Raw genomic sequence first — 22620 nt, 5'->3', positions numbered from 1 at the left:
CGGAAAGGAGAAAAGTGTGCTTCGGCTCCATCTTACCAAGCTCCGACCTCGAAGTTCTCCTATTGGGTCTGTCAGTTTCTATGCCACACGAGCGATGCAAAGGGGGGTAAGCTGCAACAACGTACCTCGGGGAAAAACGTTGTGACCACGGTTCTGTCGGCGAACTTGCGTCCAGCGAGCTCTTGCAGCGCCTTCTTGCATGATTCCGTCGTGTCGAATTGGACAAAGATCTTGCCGACGCCGGCGGATTGCCTGCTGCCACCGCTTGGTCGAGGAATCTTCAGTGCAATGATGGTTCCGAACTTGCCGCACTCATCCCGGACATCTTCGCAGATTTCTAACGGCAGCGTTAGCATTTTATTCAACATCAGGGGTCAAAGTGATGTCTCGTACCTTCGTAATCATCGTTGTCCATCAGCTCCTCGGCGGTTACCATGTTGAGAAGTTGCAGTACCCTGCTCTCATCGGGGTTGGTGGCAGTGGTGCCCGCGAGCATGGACATGGCATTGACTCCCATCTCGATCCCGGCCACTTGTGTAATGCCTATGCTGGCCTTGCGGACCTTGAGGCTCTTGTCTCCGATAACCATGCCGTTCAGGCCTTGAACGGCAATGTCCGTCGCGCTGGCGTCAATATATTCGCAGAAGGCAATACCCTAGATGAATAGTAGTTAGTAGTGAAGGGGGTTTATCACCGGGGTGAACTCAAACTTACCCGTGATTCGTCGGTTCCTTGATCCTTGACCAAAGTGAACGCCTTGAGCTCGCCAAATGCCACCAGGAGCTCCCTGACCTGGTCCTCTGAAAGATAAGGAGGAATATTGGCGACGCTGATTTTGTTGGGGGTGTCTACTACAACCCTCGACACCACGCCGGGTTCGTAGCCAGTATCGTCGACCACTGCAGGTACAATATAATCCTTGGGTCGGACAATCTGCAACCCAGATGTGGCAGCAGCGGCATTCGCCGCAGCGTCTTCGGCCTCCATGGAGATGCCGTCGAATGCAAGTGCGACTGTTGCTTCCGAGGCGTTTCTGAACTCCAGCAGAGCAAAGGTACCGTCCTTGGAAAGCTGGCACATAACACAGGGATCGGTGCTCTCCACGACGTTTAAGCCGTTCAGTTGCAGGTTGAAGAAGGAAGTGATGCTCTCCTCGGTAGAGCCCGGGGGAATGTTGTAGGCCAGTAAGCGCTTGGACTGCCGGCTGTTGGTGGGTTTGAGGGTGGCACTGTTGACGGCGCCACCAGGCTGGTTCATGAAAGCCTGCAGCTTGGATGGATCCATGGGTTGTTGTCTGGGAGCACCCGGCAAGGGGAACATGCCGGATAGCTTTGCCTGTTCGGCTGTGACGTTCTCATAGCCCGGGGGCTTGATGTCCCACTGGGTCATGCGGCGCTTGCGCTCGAGGACGGGCACGACGTCGGTGAGATCCGGGGTAGGCTCTCGTTTCTTGGGCGGAGGGGTCGCACTCCGACCACGCCGGTTTTGCGCGAAAAGATCCTCATCTCGGTCTCGGCCACCTCGGTCCCTGTCGCCGCGTCGATCGCCTCGTCGGTCGTCGAATAGATCTCGGTCGCGTCGCGGAGGCCGGCCATCATCGCGACGATCTCTCCCGCCCCTGCGGTCACCACCACGGTCGCCACGGTCACCACCGCGCTCGCCCCGATCGCGGTCCCATTCCCTTTCCCTGCGATCGCGGTCTCTTCCGCCGCCGCCGCTGCCGCCGCCGCCGGGCCCACCGGATCCGCCGTATCTATCTTCGCGCTCCCGGTCCCTGTGGCTGCGACTCGATGCGTAGCTGTCTACGTCGCCTTCTCGCGCTTCACGATGCGAACGTCGGGGGGACCTGGATCGGCGTCTATCTCTTCTATCGCCGCGGTCACCGCGGTCGCGCCGATCATCGCGGGAGGAGTATTCACGAGACGAGCCGTGTCGGCCATCTGGAGGAAGCGCGCAAGGTTAGCCTGATGCGAGAGCAGAGCAGAGGAGCTGGGGAAGTAGGGATAGTTGAAGAGACAGGGCTTACCTCGCGACGGGTAGGCGTCACCGTTCATAGCGACGCGTCGGGAGGTTGCTGTCCAATTGAGATGGTAGACGGGATCCCGAGAGAGATAGAGATGAGCAGTAATGATGGAAACCGAATCTCTCAAGCTTCCAACATTAAGGTAAGTATACTGTGGATTGCCCTGGAACTTGGGAGCAGAATCGCGAGGCTGGACAGGTTCTGGAAAAAATGAGGTGGGGACCTCTGCAGCTAACGGCAGCCACTGATTGGCCGGCGACTGGCGGCTTGACTGATCCGGCTAAGTGGCGCGTCTCAGCGCTCCACTTTTTGCTTCTCAGGGACTGTCCAGGTGTCTAACCTAGCCATAACCTTAGGTAAGGTAAGGCAAGTAGGGACTGACTGACCACTGACAGGGGACTGACGGAATTGAGGCCGAGGTTGGTTACTTATGCAAGCTGCCAATGAATACTAAAGATCATCGTCATCTCCAACCGGGTTCTCAGGCCCTACCCGCAATGAGCGTGTCTTGTGCATTGCGTCTACACCCCTACTTCTGAGGCCTCTTTCTCTTGTACCAAAGCAGACTCCAACCAACCCGAATCAACTGATCATATGAGAGGTCGGATGGCCATTGGAAGGGTCTCAGAGTGGCGAAGGCTGCCCCTGAGCTTGACAGAACTGTGTCTCGACACCACCTTGCGTTGTGGACAGTCGTTCCGATGGCGTAAAATCGAGGACGAGTGGTAAGCCCAAGTACTTGAGCCCTACTTGAACACCTCGAATCAAGCGGCATACCTACCTACGTAGTAGAAACTAAAACATGTGCCAGGCACCTCGCCATCCATGGGCGTATACTATCTTTAAAGCAAGACCCCGAGTTCTTGCACTACAGGTCCACCTGGCCTGCCGAAGTAAAGGGGAACAAGGTCACCGAGCCGCACTCGCCCCATGATGACACGGAGCAACTGCTCCAGCACTACTTCAGCTTGAAGCACAACGCCGCGGAATTGTACGAGCTATGGTCCCTGAATGACTTGAATTTCAGGAAGAAGGCGCCCAAGTTCACCGGTATCCGCATCATGAGCCAGGATGCGTGGGAGACCCTGGTAGGTTTCATCTGCAGTAGCAACAACAACATTTCGAGGATATCTCAAATGGTAGCTTGTCCAACGACCCTTGGGTCATCCCGTAGGAAACCCCACGGCTGCAGAGGCTAACCGTCACCAGGTCCATAAACTTTGCAAGTACTACGGCCCGCTCATAGGCCACGTCGGAGAAGAGCCCTTCCACGACTTCCCCGGTCCGCAGGCCCTGGTGGGTAAAGGGGTCGAGTCGCACCTGCGCGAGCTCGGCTTCGGCTACCGGGCCAAGTACATCGCCGAGACCGCCCGTCTCGTGTCCGAGGAGAAACCCCGGGGCTGGCTCGAGAGCCTGACGAACCCCGAGAACCCGGGCTTCGGCGCCGACGAAGACCCCGCACTTGGCCGCGCCACGTACAAGGAGGCCCACGAGCAGCTCTTGACGCTCTCGGGCGTGGGGCCCAAGGTCGCCGACTGCGTCTGCCTCATGGGCCTGGGCTGGGGCGAGGCCGTGCCCGTCGACACCCACGTCTGGCAGATTGCCCAGCGCGACTACAAGTTCGGCAAGGTCAAGACCAAGACCTTCTCCAAGGCCATGTACGACTCGGTCGGCGATCACTTCCGCAAGATCTGGGGCGACCAGGCTGGTTGGGCCCAGTCTGTCCTGTTCACGGCGAACCTGAAGTCCTTCTCTGATCGCAGCGTCGTCAAGGCCGAGGTAGAAGATGTGAAGGTCAAGATGGAAGACGCTGTTACCGGTACGCCGGACGTTCTGGCGGCGCCAAAGCCACGGCCTTCCAGAAAGAGGCAGGTTACTGCCGTTGAAACAGTGAAGGTAGAGGAGGTCGACACGACAAGTGGCACGATCACCCGAAGCAAGAGGAGAAGATTGCAATCGACCTGACCGCCAGGCTCTTCTGCATAGATGGTTATCCAGGGGCCGATTGTTGAAGTGACATTGGTACAGTTTGTTTCGCGGTCGAATATCGGCCGTTTTCATCTGTCCAGGTGGCCTAAGTGGTGAAAGCTAGCCTTCGGCGTTATACGGTAGCATAAATCATCTGGGATTTTGGGGAGGTCAACAGTATAGAGAAGAGAGATCCTGCCTGTGGTATAGATCGTATCATCTGGGCAGAGGTTAATGTATCTCGTCTCTAGTGTAGTAGTTAGGAGAGAAACATGTACGATTACAAGATCGAGATGGATCCTCGAAGATGATATATGTCTTATGGGGCTCTGGGCTTATAGGAACAACACTTCGTAGTATCACAACCCGTGTACCGTTCACATTCATGTCGCGGAGGGGGGACAAGAACCTTGGTTGGCTCAGCAAAACACCAGCGCAGATGTTATGGGGATATTGCCCTCTTTCGTCCAACGACCATTACTAATACTACCGCTGCGACATAGCTAGCGACTACTACCGACACTATAGACATTCTTGTCAGTAATTGAAGTTGGAGGCATTTCCGTCCGTCTTGTCAGCTCGGAACAGTGCCAGAGTAGCACGCAGCTTTGATATCTATAAACATGTGACTGTCTTCGGTCTATGGGCTGCGATATGGGCCATGTCAGTGATTAAATATGGTCCGGAACAACTAGTACTCAAGATGGCCACCGCGACTTTGTCCATGTTGGATACCACATAAAGAAGAAGAAAAGCATCTGTAGGGGTATACCTCACAAGGCCAACGAGCCCTTTGGTAACGATCATTTTGGTTCATATGCACGGCAAGCCTACGCAAACAAACCTCTTGAGCCGAGAGAGCAGCCCAACGGCCATGTCTCGAGACGAGAAGGTTCCAGAGCATCCAGATACGAGAATACTTCAATTATCAGTGGCCCGCAGGCGTGCAGCAAGAGAGACGGGGGACAAACGACAACAACATCTTGACCTCGGTGGGCTGTCCTGTTTATGCATGTCCCTGCCGTCCCTGACTCGTGCGTTTTTGATGCCCAATCCAAAACAACAAAGTGCTCGTCACAATCGAAAGGGTTCGAATGGTCAGCTCCTGGGGAAAGGGTGAGAGGGAGAGAGAGAGCGAGGGAGGGAGAGACGGAGAGACGGAGAGACGGAGAGACGGAGAGACGGAGAGGATTCCAAGATCGTCACCCAGCTCCGTGGACATAAACCCGTAACGGGAAAGACTAATTCGTTCGAACCCCCCCCCCCTCGGCCGTTCATTGCCCAACCGCGAAAACAACACGGAAAGTCCTGAGTCCTCCATGTCATTCATGGTGACACGTCTACTGCACGATAGTCGGCAGTGGATATCACCATGCCTCCTTCGTACCTGTCGGGGAGTTGCTACAAAGGGCCGGGACGGGCATAGTTGCTTCGGCGTCATTGCACAGCACGATGCCAGCGCGCAATTGGAGCCTCGTAGCCGAAGATTCATGGCGCGGACATTGCTACGGTGCATGCCATGTAGCGTCCGGGGAGGAAGGTGTCATGTCGGAGGAACCGAGCAGCTTTGGATATAGCGAAACGAACTGATCCTCTTTCTCTCGGTGGTTTACCAAAGCGTTGTTGGTATGATGAAAGACTAACCCAGCTTTCTGCTACCGCTTCCTCCCAGAATAGCCGGAGGGATTCGGCATCATCTCGAAGGGTTACCCCGAGCCGGAGGATATGGAACCCATCGTTGAAACAAGTCCGCAGTGATATGCGCACTTGCGCAGGAGTGTTTGAATGGGAGACCCAGGTCGGCCGGCCATGTTGTTGTCGTGGGATTGCCGCGCCAGCCTTCCATAGTGACACCATCGACAAAAGTTCCACTGGTCCATGCTATGGGAGCTCCTCACTGCCTGCCTGTCATCTCTCGCATGTGATACCAGCACAGCCATCACGATAGATTGGTTCCCATACGGATCTTATTGGATATGGTGCTCTGCGGCGGGCACGCACCATGATTGAAGGATCACGACCATCATCTTGCTTATCCACTCTGGAGCCAGCAAGGTAGGTAGTCTGACCAGGCCTGGCTTACATCGAACTGTGATGTGATGTCTTGTCCCCCCCCCTTTCTCCCAGGAGCCCCTGGTGCATCTGGCATGTTTTGATTACAAGGCCATGGTGCTTTTACTGGACCGCGGCGGGCTGCGAAGTCCTCGAGCCCATCGCCAGGATTGAGCGCGCAACAAGTCCAAACAGAACGTCTCTGATCAGATGAGATCGTTCGATGATTGCCCGGGAAGCCCACGACAGCAATTGTGGGAAGCGCCAATTCAGCCCCAGAAGGACCGCTATGAGGCTATTGGGCCTGCATACGCAATGCCTCCTATCCCTTCCTCATCCGGTCGTCCGCTCGCCGTATAGGGGTCACGAACCTGCGGCAATGCTTCTTGGCTCTCTCTCTCCCAACAACCCCATCCGTTCACCCCCCAAAGTATGCGATTTCTACCAATACTACATGGTACGCACCCGTCGAGAACCTAACCTGACCTAACCTAACCTAACCCCCGCTTCCCCTGGCCTGGTGAATACCAAGCTCCCTAGAGTGGTGCCAACCTCTGACCAAGCACGTGTACTGCATGTATGTATCCAGTAGCAGTACTAGTCGTAAAGTAACTTCAATTTCTCGTGCTTCCTTCCCAGGAAACAGCCGACCCAAACCAGACCTTTCACGCCATGCGCATAAGCATTCGTCACGATTTCCGCAAACCGTACCTTGTTCGAATTCGGTTATATGACATACATGCAGCCAAGACTCAGACAGCCGCGGTCCTTCTAGACTTGGACTCTTGGAGAGAAAGGGAATGAAAACCTGCAGTATCAAAGCACACAGCGTCTGCTAGCACAGGCGGTGATCCAATCTGGTCGACTATGACAAGATATCACCTCAACGAACGGATCGAAATAAGAAACCCAAACGAGTCATTTGGAAGAAGCACACAGATGGAGACGGGTAACAAGTAGGACCCAATAATTAACCCCCATATGACCTGTCACGCCAAAAGGGGCTAAGCTCAGCTTCACGGAGTGCCGGGATGCTATCTCCCTCTGGGGGGGTCCCATTAGTCTGCATGTGTGCAAGTGTTCGCCTTCTTTTTCCTCCCTCGCGGCCATGGGGAAACGGGGGACAAGATCAAGACCGGTGGCTGCGTGGGTGGGATAAAAAGCGTCACTAAGGCAAAGGCCCTAGTGCTGCCGAGAAAGGCTTGGTAGGGTTGGGTTGGCCGCCCAATCTAAATAGCTTCACCGTGAAAGGCTGGGCGAAGAAAAGAAAAGCCAAGATGAACCTCCAAGGCAAGAAAGGGACTAAGAGGGACTGAGAGAGGGGGGGTCCCTTATGGTAGGGACGGTTGCTGCTGCAAGCCACCAAAGACAATTGCCAGAGTCCTATTGTATACTCCCGCCAGCAGCAGCAATTTTGGTGTGGCCCCTCCCATGAAAATCCGGGGAAGCTTAATCGACTGAATGCCGACGAATGCAGGTCCAACGAACCAGGCTTGTTGTCGTCGCAGGAGATTAGCTCTTCCGTCCCTCGGTCTCATTGCGGCCAAATACTTGATGCGAAAAGGAAACATGCAATGGGAGAATATGATAACATTTCCTGAGCGACAACACCCGGCCCGTTGAGACAATGTATGCCGGCAACCACACCTCCGCCGCCACCATCTGGCTTGGCGCTGGGTGTTGGGACAGCAATATCTGACCTCAGGAATTGCTGCTTCTGACGGGGACTGACGGACCAAAACTCGATTCACCGCGCATTCAATAGCTTCTTTTGCCCAAATTAAACAGGGCCAGGCCAGGCCAGGCAAGGACCGTAAGGTAAGGTAAGCAGGCAGGCAGGCAATCACCTCATACAAGACACGACACGTGCAGCGTATTAGTTCCTTCGTTGTGTCGTGTCGTCGAGAGAGCGGAACAATGCCGCAGACCGACCGTTGCGTTGAAGCAATCCCGACACCGGCGGCCAGGCCGATGCCATTGAATGATATCAGATACCGACCGACGGAGTGGTGTGTAAGCGTCCGTGTTTGCTTATCTGATCAGGAAAACGTGGGTATTGACTGGGTCGATCGAATGGCTAGGAGTGTTAGCAGGGGCTCCAGGGGCCTTTGCCTCGTAAGCCTGAAGAAGCGCGTAAGAAGACTGTAACATCGCCTACGATCCCGTACTCGCTACTGTACTTCCACCTTTGCTTTGGGTTGGCCTGTGTGGCGACCCAGTAGTGCGTATGCAACTGGGCACTAAACAACAGTGGTATTGACTCTGGAGTCTGGGTACGCCCAGCAATAATCCCTGTGTGCATCTGGTGCCCAGAGAAAAGAAAGAAGAAGAAAAAAAAAACACGAAATGGTCGGCGACCTTGTCGTTTAGGCGATTTCGGTATCCGGCTTAGCGTTGGGTGTGGGATACAAAAAGTGCCTATTGCTTTTTGTTTGGTTTGGTTTCCGTCATGCCAAGAAGCCAAGCCATTGATTGGATTGGGGGTTTTTCCTTCTGTACCTACAGTACAACCACACTCGAAGTGGTGAGGCCTTCTGCTATCCTGGCAACGATCCCCGTCGACTGCCGCTCGTGCGTACATGCCACTTGACCTGGCCGTCCGCCAGTTCGCCTGTCTGCTAGTCAATGTATAAACGGTAGGTATCGTAGGAGGTATACTGCCACCACGCGACCACAACTAGTAGAGGGACAATCTAGTTGGTCTCATCAGAGGCTTGCATGCGCGGATGTCGCTACGTCCTAGCGCTAGCTACCGGCATTCTTTTTGGGTTGCGCCTCACGGCTCTTTCTCGCTGTAATTTCCATACCCCATGAACGAACAATCTCTCCAAAATATTGAGGCTGCCAGGCGAGCCAGGCTGCAGAAACATCCATCAGTCTGTGCTGACAGTGGGCTTCCAATGCCAAGAGCCACCCAGCAGCAAGCCCAGCAGCAGAGCGGAACCAGCAGCCAGGGAGGCAGGTTGCGCTAAGAACGCCATCGCTCAGTGGGATGCCTGGATAAGGATGGGATCGGCGCCAACTCCACCGGCAACGGCCGGGATCTGAAGGCCCTGGGGGGCAAGGGGCCTGGCTGCTTTGGGGAATGCCAGTTGAATATGAAACGAGCCCCGGCGCCTTGGCGATTCTCTAAGTGGACGGGCAGAGAGACGGCTGTCCTAAAGCGGATGTACACCAGCTCCTGGTAATCTTTTCGTTGCGCATGTGGTCAGTCCATAGACCCTCATGCCTTCTATGACTTCTAGAAGATAACATGATGTACGCACGGGGCAGAGCCAGAGAACCTCTATCTCCGTCGGCGCATCGCTGGTAGTACATACATACGTACATGTAGTATGTAGGCTAAGATTGCATACATGTAGGCACTCTGCATGCCTGTAGGTAGTTGCATTCCGACCGACTCCGGTATAAGACAATCTACCAATCACATCAGCCGCGCGTTCTGCTTGTTGCGAGTGTGGGACGGCCACCAGCACCAGGGACTTCTGTATTTGCCGGACGATGGCTCAATGATCGCCTTTGACATCTCTCGGGAATCTCGACTGAGACAGCCCGGTCTCCCGGGGTGGCGGCGGTGGTGGTCATGTACTTACTGTAGGGTCTTCATGTTCCTTTCCGGGGTTGCTAGGCTGGAAGATATCGTCCACACATCTCCAGGCATGTACTGCACTGTGCTGTCGAGCAGAGAAGGTAGGGTAAGTACTTACATATGTCAGTCCGTATGTACGGTAGGTAGGTATGTTCCCATAGTGCTGCAGGAGGTGCTGTCGCCGTCACTGTCACAGCAAGCAGCCTTGCATTGATCCAATATTGTCGTCGCGATTACCGGATGTGGTTTGAGCCAGGATGTGGAATCCCAACCACGAGTCTTCATTTCTCGTTTCTTATCGTCGAGACTCCAGTTCTCTGTATCATAGTTCTGTCCAGCTGCTTTTCCGGTTCCAAGCTGCTGCGTGGACAGGCGGGGGCCAAGAACCGACCCCACTGAGCCAAAATTGCCCTAATCTTTCGTACCTCACAGTACTGAGAAATGTCGCAACAGGAAAGCTCGAGGCCCTCGTGCTCGCAAGGCTGTTCCGGTTGGCCTGCTGCTGCGACTACTAATACACGCTGCGCCTGTTTGCAAGGACCCCCCAGGAACGGTGCAATGCTAACGGGCTAGTTCGTGATATCAGAGGAACCGTTCACATGGGCAACCTCAAGTTGCAGTAGGACGGGAAATCCGACTCCTCAACCCATTCCCCCCCCTTTCTTCGGCTCCAGCGTCGTGGGCCATTAACATCCAAAGTAGGTACATGCATATGATAGATACCGCGCATCTCGAGTTACTGTATACATATGAAAATACACACCACTTCTCTTGCGTGTACACGTACTGCAGATTTGTTGTGGAACTCGGGGACAGCTTGATGTCCTCTTTTTTCCTGGGCGACACCGAGCAGACGGATGCGGTCGGGAAGGATGTTTTGGTCCCAGCCCGGACCTTGAAACATTGAAACCGTAGTTTCCAAATACCCACAGCGCGCACCGACTTTTGAGTGGCGGGTAGAAATGTCGAGGTAGCAATCGGTTCCCGGTCCCGGCCCGAAACAATTCAGCAGCTGGTTGACAGCAGGCCTGCATACGACCTCAAGCTAATAAGGTCTTGTTACGCTGCTATGGCGGTGGCCATGACCCCCCTGCCAAGCGTGCAGGACGACTGGCAAGCCCATCCATTGGTTTTCGCGAATCCAGTCTGTACCTTAATCGGTGAAATGCCATCTGCCTGCGAGGCGGAATTTCCAGATCCCGATGTGATAGGCAAATTCGTAGCACACGCACCACCAGGATAGCCAGCGCCTACTGGCATGCCGAGTCAGATAGCGTGCGACTACTGGGATTCCTGCCTGCTAAACATCGACCGAAGTTTTGTCCGACCCGCGCCATGGCTGGCCTCTTAGGAACAAGCTTAAAAGACGTGGGAAACGCCGTTGACTTCACCGTGTTTTACACGGCGTTGAAGAGGCGCGGGAGGCGCTAGGGTGGTTGAAGGTTCGTTTCTGAGCACGCACGCCCACACGAGGCCGCTAGATGCATGTACGTATGGGTGGATGTATCTGTATATGCATGCATACGTATACGTACGAGCCTGCCAGCAGATGTTGCTGGTGCTGGTGCTGGTTGCTAGACAGCTAATCTCACCAGAGTCCGTCCGTGTTCACCACGTTGATATTAGTAGTGGACCTTTTCCTGCATGCGGGAGAGTGGTGATGAGTTTAACCTTTCTCGCATCTCGCATCTCATCAACACTGAGACCTGAGACCTGAGTGACTGAACCTGTTCCAGCAGCAGAGGGAAGTTATTGGTTATTGGGCTGTGTGTGGGGACTTGCACCAACCAGACAGACACGGACACACGGACACACGGACACACGGACACAGACAGACACAGACAGACACAGAGGAAAAGAGCGAGAGGGAGGAGAGAGAGAGAGATCACCTACCGGCTGTACCTTGCTGTAGGTAGAGGGAGGCAGTAACCAAGACAAGGGTTGGATAGCAATCCGCAATTTCCAATCGAATCGAGTGAGCAAGGTGTAAGGCCTCGCAGGATTTCCATTACAGTATTAGGCAGATTGGGAACCATGCTGCTTCGATATCTCCCGTCGATACAGCAGAAAAGGACGAATTGAAGACAGTGCATACGCACAGTACAGGGCTCGAGGCTGCCCACCTAGGCAAGGTACATATCTAGGTACTTGTGTCCTGGCGTAGGTACCTGTTAGGGGCAGGGAGGATCAGGGTCCTCTGGTGCAGTGGTGCCCCCCAAACATCGAAAAAACCACGACGGGTACTTCAGGGATGCTCTGTCAACCCCCCCTACCCCCGTCAAGATGGATACGGCTGGAGGGTGATTGGTCCAGGGGCCGTCGAAAGATGGGACCGACAAGGCTTCCGGGTGGAGCTATGCTGTCATATGGCATATCTAGTGCCGTCCTCGCCCCACGAAATATCATCCCAAACCCTCTTATTCCCGTCGTCACCCAGTTGCCAGTCGAGACAGCAGAACCCGAAGCTTCGCGCTAGCAGGCGCCACACCCACCCTCTCCAGCATGCCCGTCTTACCGTACCTAGTCAGTGCTGCTAACCTCTCCCTCTCTCTCTCTTCTACTACTCCTGCGTTTGGCTCCCCGGCTGGCTTCTCAGGACGCAAAATTGAATGACGACCATCTACGTGCATTCCTGCCAAGCCTCCTCCAGTCCTCTATGGTGTCAGTACTCGATGCTCTGGTGCGTATAAACCATACCGCCAGACAGCAAGGCGGCGACGAGGGTGGAAACACTGCAGAGGGTGCAGGGTGTGCATACACGTAGAGCGTAGAGCGTAGAGCATACCTAAAGCAGTAGAGGGCATAATAACACAAAACGGTATGGATAATAGCTTATGTAGCTAGGGGAAAAGAAAGCCAGACAGTGCATACTTGTATTCGAGTTTACCCACACAAACAAACCTTGTCCAGCCAGTTACTGTAGGTATATATGCGATAAGTGCTGTCGTCTCTGATACAACTTAAGGATACCACTACAGGCGAGGATTGAGTTATATAATTGTCAGGGGTCCAAGACAGTCAGCGCCTATGGGACGGCGCAGCTTCAAACATCCGCGAGGCATTGCAAGAAAAGGCTATCAATTATATTCGGCCCTTCATTACACGCGCCACCGGCACCTCTTACCTGGCAGCATTAATGAATACATAGCCGCAGAGAGAGAGAGACAGAGAGCGCGCGAAAGAAGCTGTCTGTCTAATGAAACTACATCAGTCAGCCCTTTTTGCGAATTGCAAACGACGTGGTCAAAGCAGCGAGTGCGCATGACTCCTTCCCAGGACGCTCCAACCAGGTCTGACTTATCATCTGGCTTGGCTGGGGCCGGCATCGTCATACATGCAACTCGGCCAAAATTGCGCTTCTCTGCGACGTACGTGTATGCCGGTGGGTAAATGATGTGATATGCCATTTTTACTCGATGCTCTGCATGCTTCCTGATTTGATTAAACAATCTCCAGAGGCTAGTAGGCCAACTGCCGGCTGCACTGACGAGATTGATCTTTGGCTCCATCGTGGACATCGTGTGCGGTGAGGCCGACGAGAGCGGGCGCAGTAATAAAAGAAAAAGCGACGATGTGTGCGTGCAAGCATCCTCCTCAGTCAATGGACATACCGTGCCGACGAGACTGTGTTTTTTTCTTTCTTTGCTTCCCCTGCTACCCCCATTTGGTGAGTGATAGGATAGGTATCGATGGATGCAAGGGGTTTGAAGGATGAAAGAAAAGAAAAGCAAAGGTACCGGTACTTGCGTGTGCGCTTCATCCATGCAGCCCACTTGCAGTCGCGTACCGGGCAGGGATACGGTCTTTCCGGGATCTTGCCACTACCGCAATACGCAGAGTCTGTTTCTTCCTAATTTGCGTACCACCCACTGACGTATGTTATGTATCTACATGTATTTTCTCGAGTTTGGGAAAAAAGAGCCCCAGTCGGGCTTGGGCTCGCGCATTGAGGGGGGAAGAAAAAAAAGGATTAGTTGTACTTACAGCGCGCCCACACAGCCAACCAAGCAGAGCGCGGTCGGTTGAAGGGAAGAGAAGGGAATGGGCGAGGAAAGATGAATCAATCAATTGGAGCGTTGGTCAAAACGGTAGACCGAGTGGGCTTGGTCAGTGGCTCTGCACTGTACCAGTATTGCGGATTGATTGATGTAGGTGCTGCCCAGTTTCTGGGCAGAAGGAGAAGAATAAGAACATTTGGAGGGCGCTGCAGTTCCAGTAGTCGTCGAGATACCGCCGAAGCTAGGCACAGCGTTGCAGCCATTGAACTCTTTTTTCTGTTTCCTTTTTCCTTTTCCTTGCCCTCGCTCTCTCTCTCTCTCTCTCTGGTGCTGTGACGCTCGTAGAAGAAACAATTGTGTTCCGTGCCTTTTCAGACCCTGCATGGGAAGGCGCCTTTTGCCAGCTTCGACTCCCGCATCAGTGGCGTCTACTAAAAAGCAAAAAGGAGAAGGCCCGTCCCTGTAGGAACAATACCTACCTACCTACATACATAAAACCAAAATTTTATATATCAATTGTAGTATATCTTACTCAACCACGCACGTACGAGCGTCCCAGATTGGCTAGCCGCTCTTTCGCTCTGTGCCCCGATACATCGATATGCACTATGTAGGTAGCTAACAGTTCTTTCTCCTCCTGCTCTCCTCTTCCTCCTGCTCTCCTCTTCCTCCTTCTCCTCTGAGGGTACGAGTACTCCTCATCTTCGACCAACTGTCGCTACTTGGGTACATGCGCTGCGTGTGCGTGCGTACGTGCGTGCGTGCGTGTATCGGAAGACATAAAAAAAAAAAAAAAAAGAACCCCTATGCGGTCCACTTTAGCACTCTCTGATGCGGTTTGGGGTGTGTTGAACGACAGGGGCATTAACCGTAGCCTTACATCCCTACCACTGTCTTGACTTGTCCAGTCGTCACCCTAGCCCACCGTTCACTTTTCTGCTCCTCCTCCACCACCACCTCCTCCTCCCTCCTCGTCGCGCTAGGCCGCCTGGTCACAACAGCGGCACAGTAGTTGACGTAAACATACGCACTATATACCAAAGTACCATCGCTTTCCCATATGCAGTAATATCAACACGGCGGTTTTCCCTACACTCTAGCGCAACCCACCATCCTTGCCGCGTTGCTGGCTCTCGCTCTCGTACTGGCTCCGATATCGACGCTTCGGGTTAGAGAGACCCTGATACCCAACTTTTCTTTTTCGACCTGGTCGGTACTCACGCTGGCCCCTGCCCATTGCCTCTTTCGTGGGCAAGCTTAGCTTAGCCTACAGGTCGGCTCCCAGTTACGTATGGGCACTTTCATCACTCGCGCACACACAGCTGGCTGGCTGGCCGCGGAATATATGTAGAAAGCCTGCTTCTCCTCCCCTTCCTCCCTATCGCCAACACTATACTATACTCCCATCCCAACATCCAGAACGGGCAAAAACACACATACATACCATCTTGGGATACCTCCAACGTCCGCCAGAGCACACACCACGGCCGATTTGTGGACTTTGGGATCTCACTACCAACATTACGCAGTCGTCCTCCTTCTAGTCTCGGCCATTGTTCGACTTATCTCCCCCAGATCTGTGACCACTGCTGATCTTTGACTCTTCGGTCTTGAAACGAGCCACAAGAGCTCCACCTCTTGACGACCAGTCGAGGTCCCAAACGGCTGCCGTCAAATTGGACACCATCTTTGCCCATATTTCAGCCCTGGTTCGATCTCTTAAACACAGGACTACCCTCCTAGTACCGCACGTCCTAGTAACCTCGGCCTCCTTTAAGACGGGACATTGTGTTGTCGATCACACCTGTTCCACGTCGTCACTGGACACCACACGCCTAGCAGCGTCTCCACATGTCCCGCTGACTGGAAAGCAATATTAAGCTTCAGCGAATTTGGGGGGACGCTTCCAAGTACCGACTAGCCTCTGGTTGTACCTCTTGCTCGTCCAACCATCCAAGGCCCCCTGCCCCCATGCGTCTTCAGACTCCTGCCAAACACACTTAAGGCTCGCTGATCCCGCCTCCACGACTGGTAGAGGGATCTCCTTCACCGGATCTCGAAAGACAAGTCACCTTTTTTTATCCGGCAGGGTGATACGATTATCTTTTATACAACCGCCATTGGGATCCCGCGGCTGATCATCTACTTATTACGTTGGAACTCTTTTGTCCGTCGTCGTTGCGTTGCTATAGTCGGATCACACAGGCGTGGGATAGCACCTGCCTCTTCCGACCCTCCGTTGTTGTATACCCAGCCCAGTCGAAGATGACTATGACACTTGACAATCAACAACGATTTGGTGCTCTCAACTTCGACCATATGTCTTCATACTCGAACCCCCCGCACTTCACCAACCCTTGGGCCTCGGCCTCGCCGCCGCAACACGGCGGCCAGGGCATGTACACCCAAGGGCTGCACAGCCTCGGTGGACTCGACAGCCTCTCGAAGCAGCATGCTGCGAGGCCCAACCCGAATACCAGTTCCTCGATGGCTTCCTATGGAAGCATCCCGGTGACGGCATCATCAGCAGGTAGCACTCTCATGGCGGACGTCTATGGACAACAGGACTTACTCAATATGCCCCAAGATCTTCTAAGCCTCAACCGAATGCAGACAACGTCTGCTGCGTATGGCGAGCCCTCGTACGCTACCGCCACCTCGGCCTCTCCCGTACATGCCACATACGCCGCGTCGCCGAGCCCCTATGATGGCGGGATTTCGGGCTACGCGCCTGCGCCGATACGATCAACCTTTGCTCTGGCCCCGGAATCTGACTCCAGAAGGTATTCTCAATCGTCAGTACTCTCACTCACGTCGGACCTCGGCCCTGACGATACGTGCCGCTCCCACCGGAACTCTTTAGTTGACTTTGACCACAGAGGAATGCAGCAGGATGACAGGCGAAGTTTTGCGGACGCTCTGGACGCCGGACAAGGCATGCTTGCCATGAGCCAGGAGACGCCCAGGGCCATCTACCCTCCCGCGAACCGCGGCGGGCGCGGATCCACGGATTCCTATGGCTTCCCATCCACCCATTCTACCAGTTCCTCGATATCTTCGGCCAGCAATTATAGCAACAACAGCTACTATGCTGGATCTATCGATTCATCGGTGAGCGACTATTCGACCGCTGGTTCCGACATCGAGTCAGTAACGTCGCGGACGTTACCTCGACCTAACCTGATGACTCAGCCCCCGCCAGCACCCCAATCGATGATGGGCCAGTTCAGCTCCAAGGTCTCCTCCAGCACGCAGAAGAAGCACAAGTGCAAGGTTTGCGACAAGCGTTTCACCCGGCCCAGCTCACTCCAAACACATATGTATAGCCACACTGGCGAAAAGCGTACGTTGAACCCGAGACTGATGTGTATGTGTATGTGGTCATTACTGACATTACTCAACGTGCAGCTTTCTGTTGCGAAGTAGAAGGATGCGGTAGGCACTTCTCGGTTGTTTCGAACCTCCGACGGCATCGCAAGGTGCACAAGGGCGACGCGAAATCCGATGCTGGCTCGGAAGACCATCATGATTCGGACTAAAAACAACACCAGCCTTGCTTTGTTTTCATGGGCTTGCTCACAGACGATCCATGCGATGTTTGGTTTGGTTTCTTTGCAGCATTGATACCGATATTGATACCCCCGTCATTCATATTCAATTGGCTTTTAGAGATTGCTGGTTGCTATGACCGTTTATTTTCTGGGTGGGGCCGGGAGAGAGGGAGAGAGAACAGAAAGAGAAGGCGGAGAAGAAGAATGAGAGCGGGTGGTTCAGCCGCCCTGCACTTGTTTCACTTCCTGTCCAAGGATGACGAGAGGAAAAGCAAAAGGCATCCACGGAATTACTTGCGCGACACGATCACCAAGCGATATAGTTCGACATTTCGACATTTCGACATTGTGTCATTTTTTTTACACCGAGAAGCGGTATCAATGGGGTTTGGGAGCCAATGGGGGTGGGCCTTATAGATCTATACTGGCTTGTCTCTGGAGACTCTTGTGTTATTACATTTCGCGTCTGTCGCTTATGGCCTGACGATGTCTGGCCACACATCTGGGATTTCTGGGTTACATTTACGAGGACCGTGTGTCTTTCTGAGATACCCTCAAAACCGGCGTTTGGGGAATGGGGATTGTTTATTACTGGGAGGAGTACCGGCAGGCAAGACTTACAGCGGCGGAGGCGCTTGTGGAGGGGATTCAACTACCGATGCATTCGTTACACTATGGGGGGAAATCATCGAGCGAGTGGCATGATCGCTGGGTTGCCAGCAGAAGACTTCACGATGGGAAAAGACATGCGGAGAGGAGATATGACCTGTACTATTACACCATGCTATGCATATACCCCCGATGGCAGAGCACTTCTGATCACCGGCGCCAGAGACGGCGTCGCGTGATGGAGAAACTTACACTCGCTACTGCCCTGTAATCTATCTAATCCAATGGAACAATTTACAAGCAACAAACAAGCAACAGAACTGTGCCGATCATTTGAAGAGGGCCTTTGGGGTGAAGCGGAGCAATGCGATGCGATGCGACGCGATGCGATGCGATGCGACACGATGCCGCCGTACATACGGTTGTATAGCAGGCAGTGGTTTGGGTTTCGCGCGGAGGCCCAAAAGGGGATGGCAGTGTCCGTGGCCCGCGAAGCGACAGGCAGCCCGGCCGCGGCGTGTGAGTGGACGGCCTGTGCGATATCCGTCGAGAAGATCGGCACGGCATCCCTACCGGCGCACTTTTTAGCGGCGGAGTCTGGGGCCAAACCAAGCCTTGCTAGTCGCGCAAGAAAACATCGTCCCCTCGCGCCTTGTCCCTTTCCCCAGTTGCGACAGGACCATATCCAGCAACTAAAGCATCACGAGCTGCCTACGACGACGCAGACACGCGGCGGCATGTTACATGCAGGCTGCGGCGGGTACTCCAAGGCGAAAAACGGGGGTGGGAAACGGATAACACCGTTACCGAGCTTGACCCTAGCGCTCCTCACACAGCATCAGGACAGGCCAGCGGGCGACCTCAGCCAAACATCCAGTCCAGTCGAAGCTTTTGGGTCGAACCCTTCTGTTTTAGTGCGAGCAGGGGACGTGCGGGCGAGTACGTGCATTCGTCAACGTCACGGGTTACATGAATACCCAACATATTGATTCTTACCGTCCAATTGCATACAGTATAACTCTGTAAGCGGTATATGCATCTACATATGTACATATGTACATGCCCATGCCCATGCCCATGCCCATACCCATACCCATACCCATACTTCCGTTACCTACATACCTACAGTACATGCCTACATGCACCCATTGAAAGTGCTTTGCTCATGATTCTATCTTTGCACACATTCTCAAGTAACATGACTTGTTGACAGGCGGAGCACGCACTCTACCGCTCACATCCCCCACCCGCCCTTTTCCAGTGCAGTCATGCGGCTGCTATCTGACCGGGCTCGGTTAGGTATGACTACTACTGTACATGCGTACGGGGGCATGCCCAGCCTCTACCTACTTACTACTTACTGTAGGCACATGGAGGCATGCACGTTAGGGCATTGCCATCGAGGTACAATACAGCCGGTCACTTCTCTCTTCCCCCCTTCCCGCCCCGTTTAGGACCGATCAGCGTGCGGAGACCAGAAAACGGGATGCAGTGACAGCACGCCATGCTGAGAGTGTTTCAAGTTTGGACTGATTACGACGCTTCCTGTCATGGGGGGAGTTTGGCTGAATTGATTGAACGACAGCCGAAGCACGGCTGGTCGCCCGCCCATCAGGGTGTCTAGCAGCCTACCATTACCAGCAAATCCATCCAGCCCAAACGGAATCCCCGTCCAGCAGTCCCTACTTTTTCGCATGGAGAACGGGAAACGGTCCACCATTGCAAACCCCATTTCCATTGATAGATTGCAATGATCCCAGACGCGGATGCGTGAGGGAGAGAGAGACAGAGGCATATGCAAAAATTGTCGCGCTCTCGGTCGACCGACAGCCGCAGGGGGGGTTGCCCCGCCATGGCTAAAAGTCGCAGCAGCAGATCGCAAACTGAGAGGGTGGCCGCCAACTGTTGCGCCGACGACTGCTTCTGCTTTTTGCTCCCACTTCAACGACTGACTATACGATGCGGACGAGGCGCGATCCCTGCCTACCTTGGACTCTGCTTTCACTCACCATGTTATGTCACACCTGTTTATACGCCAGACGCACCCTACAAGATACCTGTATAAGTTGCCTAAAATGGCCGGCAAGGCTGCTGCTGCGTTGTGTTGTCTAGTCTCTCATCGCTATTGCGCCATGACGATCGCAAGCCGGCAAGAACACGATGACGGGAAACCCAGAGTGAAAACGCGCGAACCCTTCATTTCCAGGGATTCAAACTGTGCTGGCACTACAACGAGTGGGTGGTCACTAGATCCAGTGGCACTTCGTGTGGTCGCATGCATCGAGGCAACTCCACTGGACAAGGCGTCGCGCATTAGATGACAGAACGGATGCAACGCCAGTACGAAGAGATGAAGGGTTGGTTTGGCCCAAAGTGGCACAAGGAAGACAGCGCCCGCCGGTAACGAACCCATATTCAGCCATATCAAAACGGCGGTGGGCAAGTAGGAACGAAGAATACACACACACGAAAAAGAAGAAAACAAGAAGAAGAAAAAGCCGCGAGCGAAGGGCACCCCGGCTGGACACCCCGGCTGGACGACCTTCTCGGGCCATTCCCCGCCCAGCCCCAGTCGAGTATAGGCGCGTCCAGCCAATGAGACGGGGTGGAACAAGCCGGATTCGGGAGCATTTTGATTTCTTGGAAAGTCTCTCCTTTTGCCTGGGCGCCCCGAACAACCTAATTGGAAGGGGCCGCAACGCCGCGTCGGTGTCAAGGTGTCAGACAGACGCAACCTACCAGTACTGTACAGTAGGTAGTATGTAAGTGTGCAGTAGTCGATTGGGGTCGGGATTTCCTTGCAACGTCGCCCACTTCTACAAGAAGCTCCATTCTTTTCTTTCATGTTTGGGGTGTCACGGCGTTTTTTTTGGGACGTTCCGACTGGTCCAGAATAGAAAGAAGCCCATTCGATAATCTATTATATCCCGTGACAGAATAAAGGCTAGGTAGGTTACCAACTACACACTACCTAACATACTACCTACTACATGCCTACTGTAAGCAGGTCACAATGTGTGGAGAAGCGCCCTCCCTCCTTCCTTCCCTGCTATCAACATGCATCATCCTATTGGGGCGACGGCCAGGTAAGCGAACAAGCCCAAGCCCTATTACTATGTACGTATTTCATCACCGGCCGAGCCGATGGTTAGTGGTGGCATCAGATGAGAGAAACCGGACGGCGAGACGGACCAGTTCCGGCGGCGGCGATTGCTACTCATGCGGCAGTACATTCGACTAGAACTTGGTCTATGTATCCATCCATCCATGCTGCCGACAAGTGAGGCCGATTACCTATCACTCGAGAGGGAAGTAAGGACCAGCAACTAGCGAAGCGGAGAGGAGGAGTTTTGCTTGGAGCCCAACCGTACGGTACTGTGGATGTAGAGTAAACAACGGGGCTGTGTCCTGTCGATACCAGTTGAAGCATGTCAAATCATAAGTATACGGTGCAGCGCGCAACACGGCCTACTGTAAATGGCCTCTCCGAGATCTGTCCAGCTACCTATCCATCCATCCATCAATCTACCAAAAGTGCAATCGTATAGAAAACCCACCAAGTATATCTCTGTCCAGGCTGCACACTGGACGCAATCAAAATGATTTAGATACATAGATGAATAAAATAAATTAAAAATCAACCAGCCTGTATTGCTCACGATGAAACAGCAATCAGATACAATACGGAGCAACGGTATGGATGAATGGGCAGGGGGCGCTTCGACCAATGACGACAGAGTGGCCCGACTGGAATGACGTCGTATGTCAGCAAGGATGCCGAAGCTTGAAAAGTGGCAGGGCCACTCTCTCTCTCTCTTTCTTTTTTTTCTTCTGCTCTGCACATGGGGGTCCACCCAAGGGAAGATGATGGGCTGCCATGAGGGGGCATGGGCCATGGCTCCTGGGTTCAATAGCAAATAGGGCATGTGCTTAATAAAGGTCCAGTTGCAGGCAAGAACGAACATTACGACCAATCACACAACTGGCTCTCCTATATCGGCGCGCAACCACGAGATCCAGGGTCCTTCCTTATGTGTTCGACTAAAGTTTCAACACGGCTAGGTTGGAATCCAATTGGAAGGTCGCAAGGCCGCACCACACGAACGACACGCATCCCCATCCCATCCAAACCGTAAGCGGGCAACCCGCGCATTACACATGCGTCACTGCTCAGTAAGTAGTAATGGCCAGGTCTGCCTGCTACTGCTACCTCATACCAACGCTGCTACGGCTGCGGCGATTACGCGCATGCTGGGCAGCATTGTGTGTGTTTTGGAAGTTTGCCACCTCCTCTCTCTCCTGTGCCTGCTCCTGCTCCTGCCTGCTCCTGACACGCAACAAACGATTGCTGGCAGCAGCTAAGGGTGCCCGAAACTAAGTATTTTTAGAGTGAGGCTATACAGTCGACCACTGGCCCGGCGGGATACCACTTGAAACGCATGAACAGGTTCATCCTATTTTCGGGCTGTTATGGCATAAGTGTAGTTTCGAAGCTTAGAACTCCCACGATCCTGTCAGCCGCCTTCAGGCCATGATGGGGTGTACCGTGTACCATGCAGGCATGACATGGTGCCTGGCGGCGCGGCGATAACGTCCAGGCACCGAGGAAGGGGCAGCCCTTCCAAGCTCGAATGTGCGCCTCGAGGAACTGACTTGGAGGGTTGGATCTCGAGTCTTGTAGCGATACTAGCAGGCACCTCTAGCGCACGCTACCAACCGCTACCAACCGCTACGATCCCAGATGCAAGGACACTCCCAAGACTGGCTCAAGGTACAACCTCGCGCCCCGAAAATACATGCATCAATCAATACATCAACTGATAGGCCTTC

General features: G+C 53.8%; 3 protein-coding genes across 3 annotated transcripts; 2 read left to right on the top strand and 1 right to left on the bottom strand.

The window, feature by feature from the left end:
* Positions 1–32: 32 nt before the first annotated feature.
* On the bottom strand, positions 33–2054 carry PG986_007274 (U2 snRNP auxilliary factor; the record flags this gene model as incomplete). The annotated part of the gene is made up of 5 exons (XM_066843496.1): positions 33–59; positions 126–337; positions 394–655; positions 715–1774; positions 1807–2054. 5 exons carry the CDS (start codon positions 2052–2054, stop codon positions 33–35), a joined length of 1809 nt encoding a protein of 602 aa, XP_066699608.1.
* A 563-nt stretch (positions 2055–2617) lies between these two features.
* On the top strand, positions 2618–3988 carry PG986_007273 (DNA glycosylase; the record flags this gene model as incomplete). The annotated part of the gene is made up of 3 exons (XM_066843495.1): positions 2618–2748; positions 2898–3111; positions 3233–3988. 3 exons carry the CDS (start codon positions 2618–2620, stop codon positions 3986–3988), a joined length of 1101 nt encoding a protein of 366 aa, XP_066699607.1.
* An 11907-nt stretch (positions 3989–15895) lies between these two features.
* On the top strand, positions 15896–17169 carry PG986_007272 (uncharacterized protein; the record flags this gene model as incomplete). The annotated part of the gene is made up of 2 exons (XM_066843494.1): positions 15896–16973; positions 17039–17169. The coding sequence occupies 2 exons, from the start codon at positions 15896–15898 to the stop codon at positions 17167–17169; spliced, it is 1209 nt and encodes a 402-aa protein (XP_066699606.1).
* Between the last annotated feature and the right edge of the window lie 5451 nt (positions 17170–22620).

Source organism: Apiospora aurea, assembly GCF_038362705.1.
Source record: "Apiospora aurea strain CBS 24483 chromosome Unknown utg000005l_segment0_segment0, whole genome shotgun sequence".
Classification (NCBI taxonomy): Eukaryota; Fungi; Ascomycota; class Sordariomycetes; order Amphisphaeriales; family Apiosporaceae; genus Apiospora; species Apiospora aurea.
This window is presented reverse-complemented; position numbering and strand designations above follow the sequence as displayed.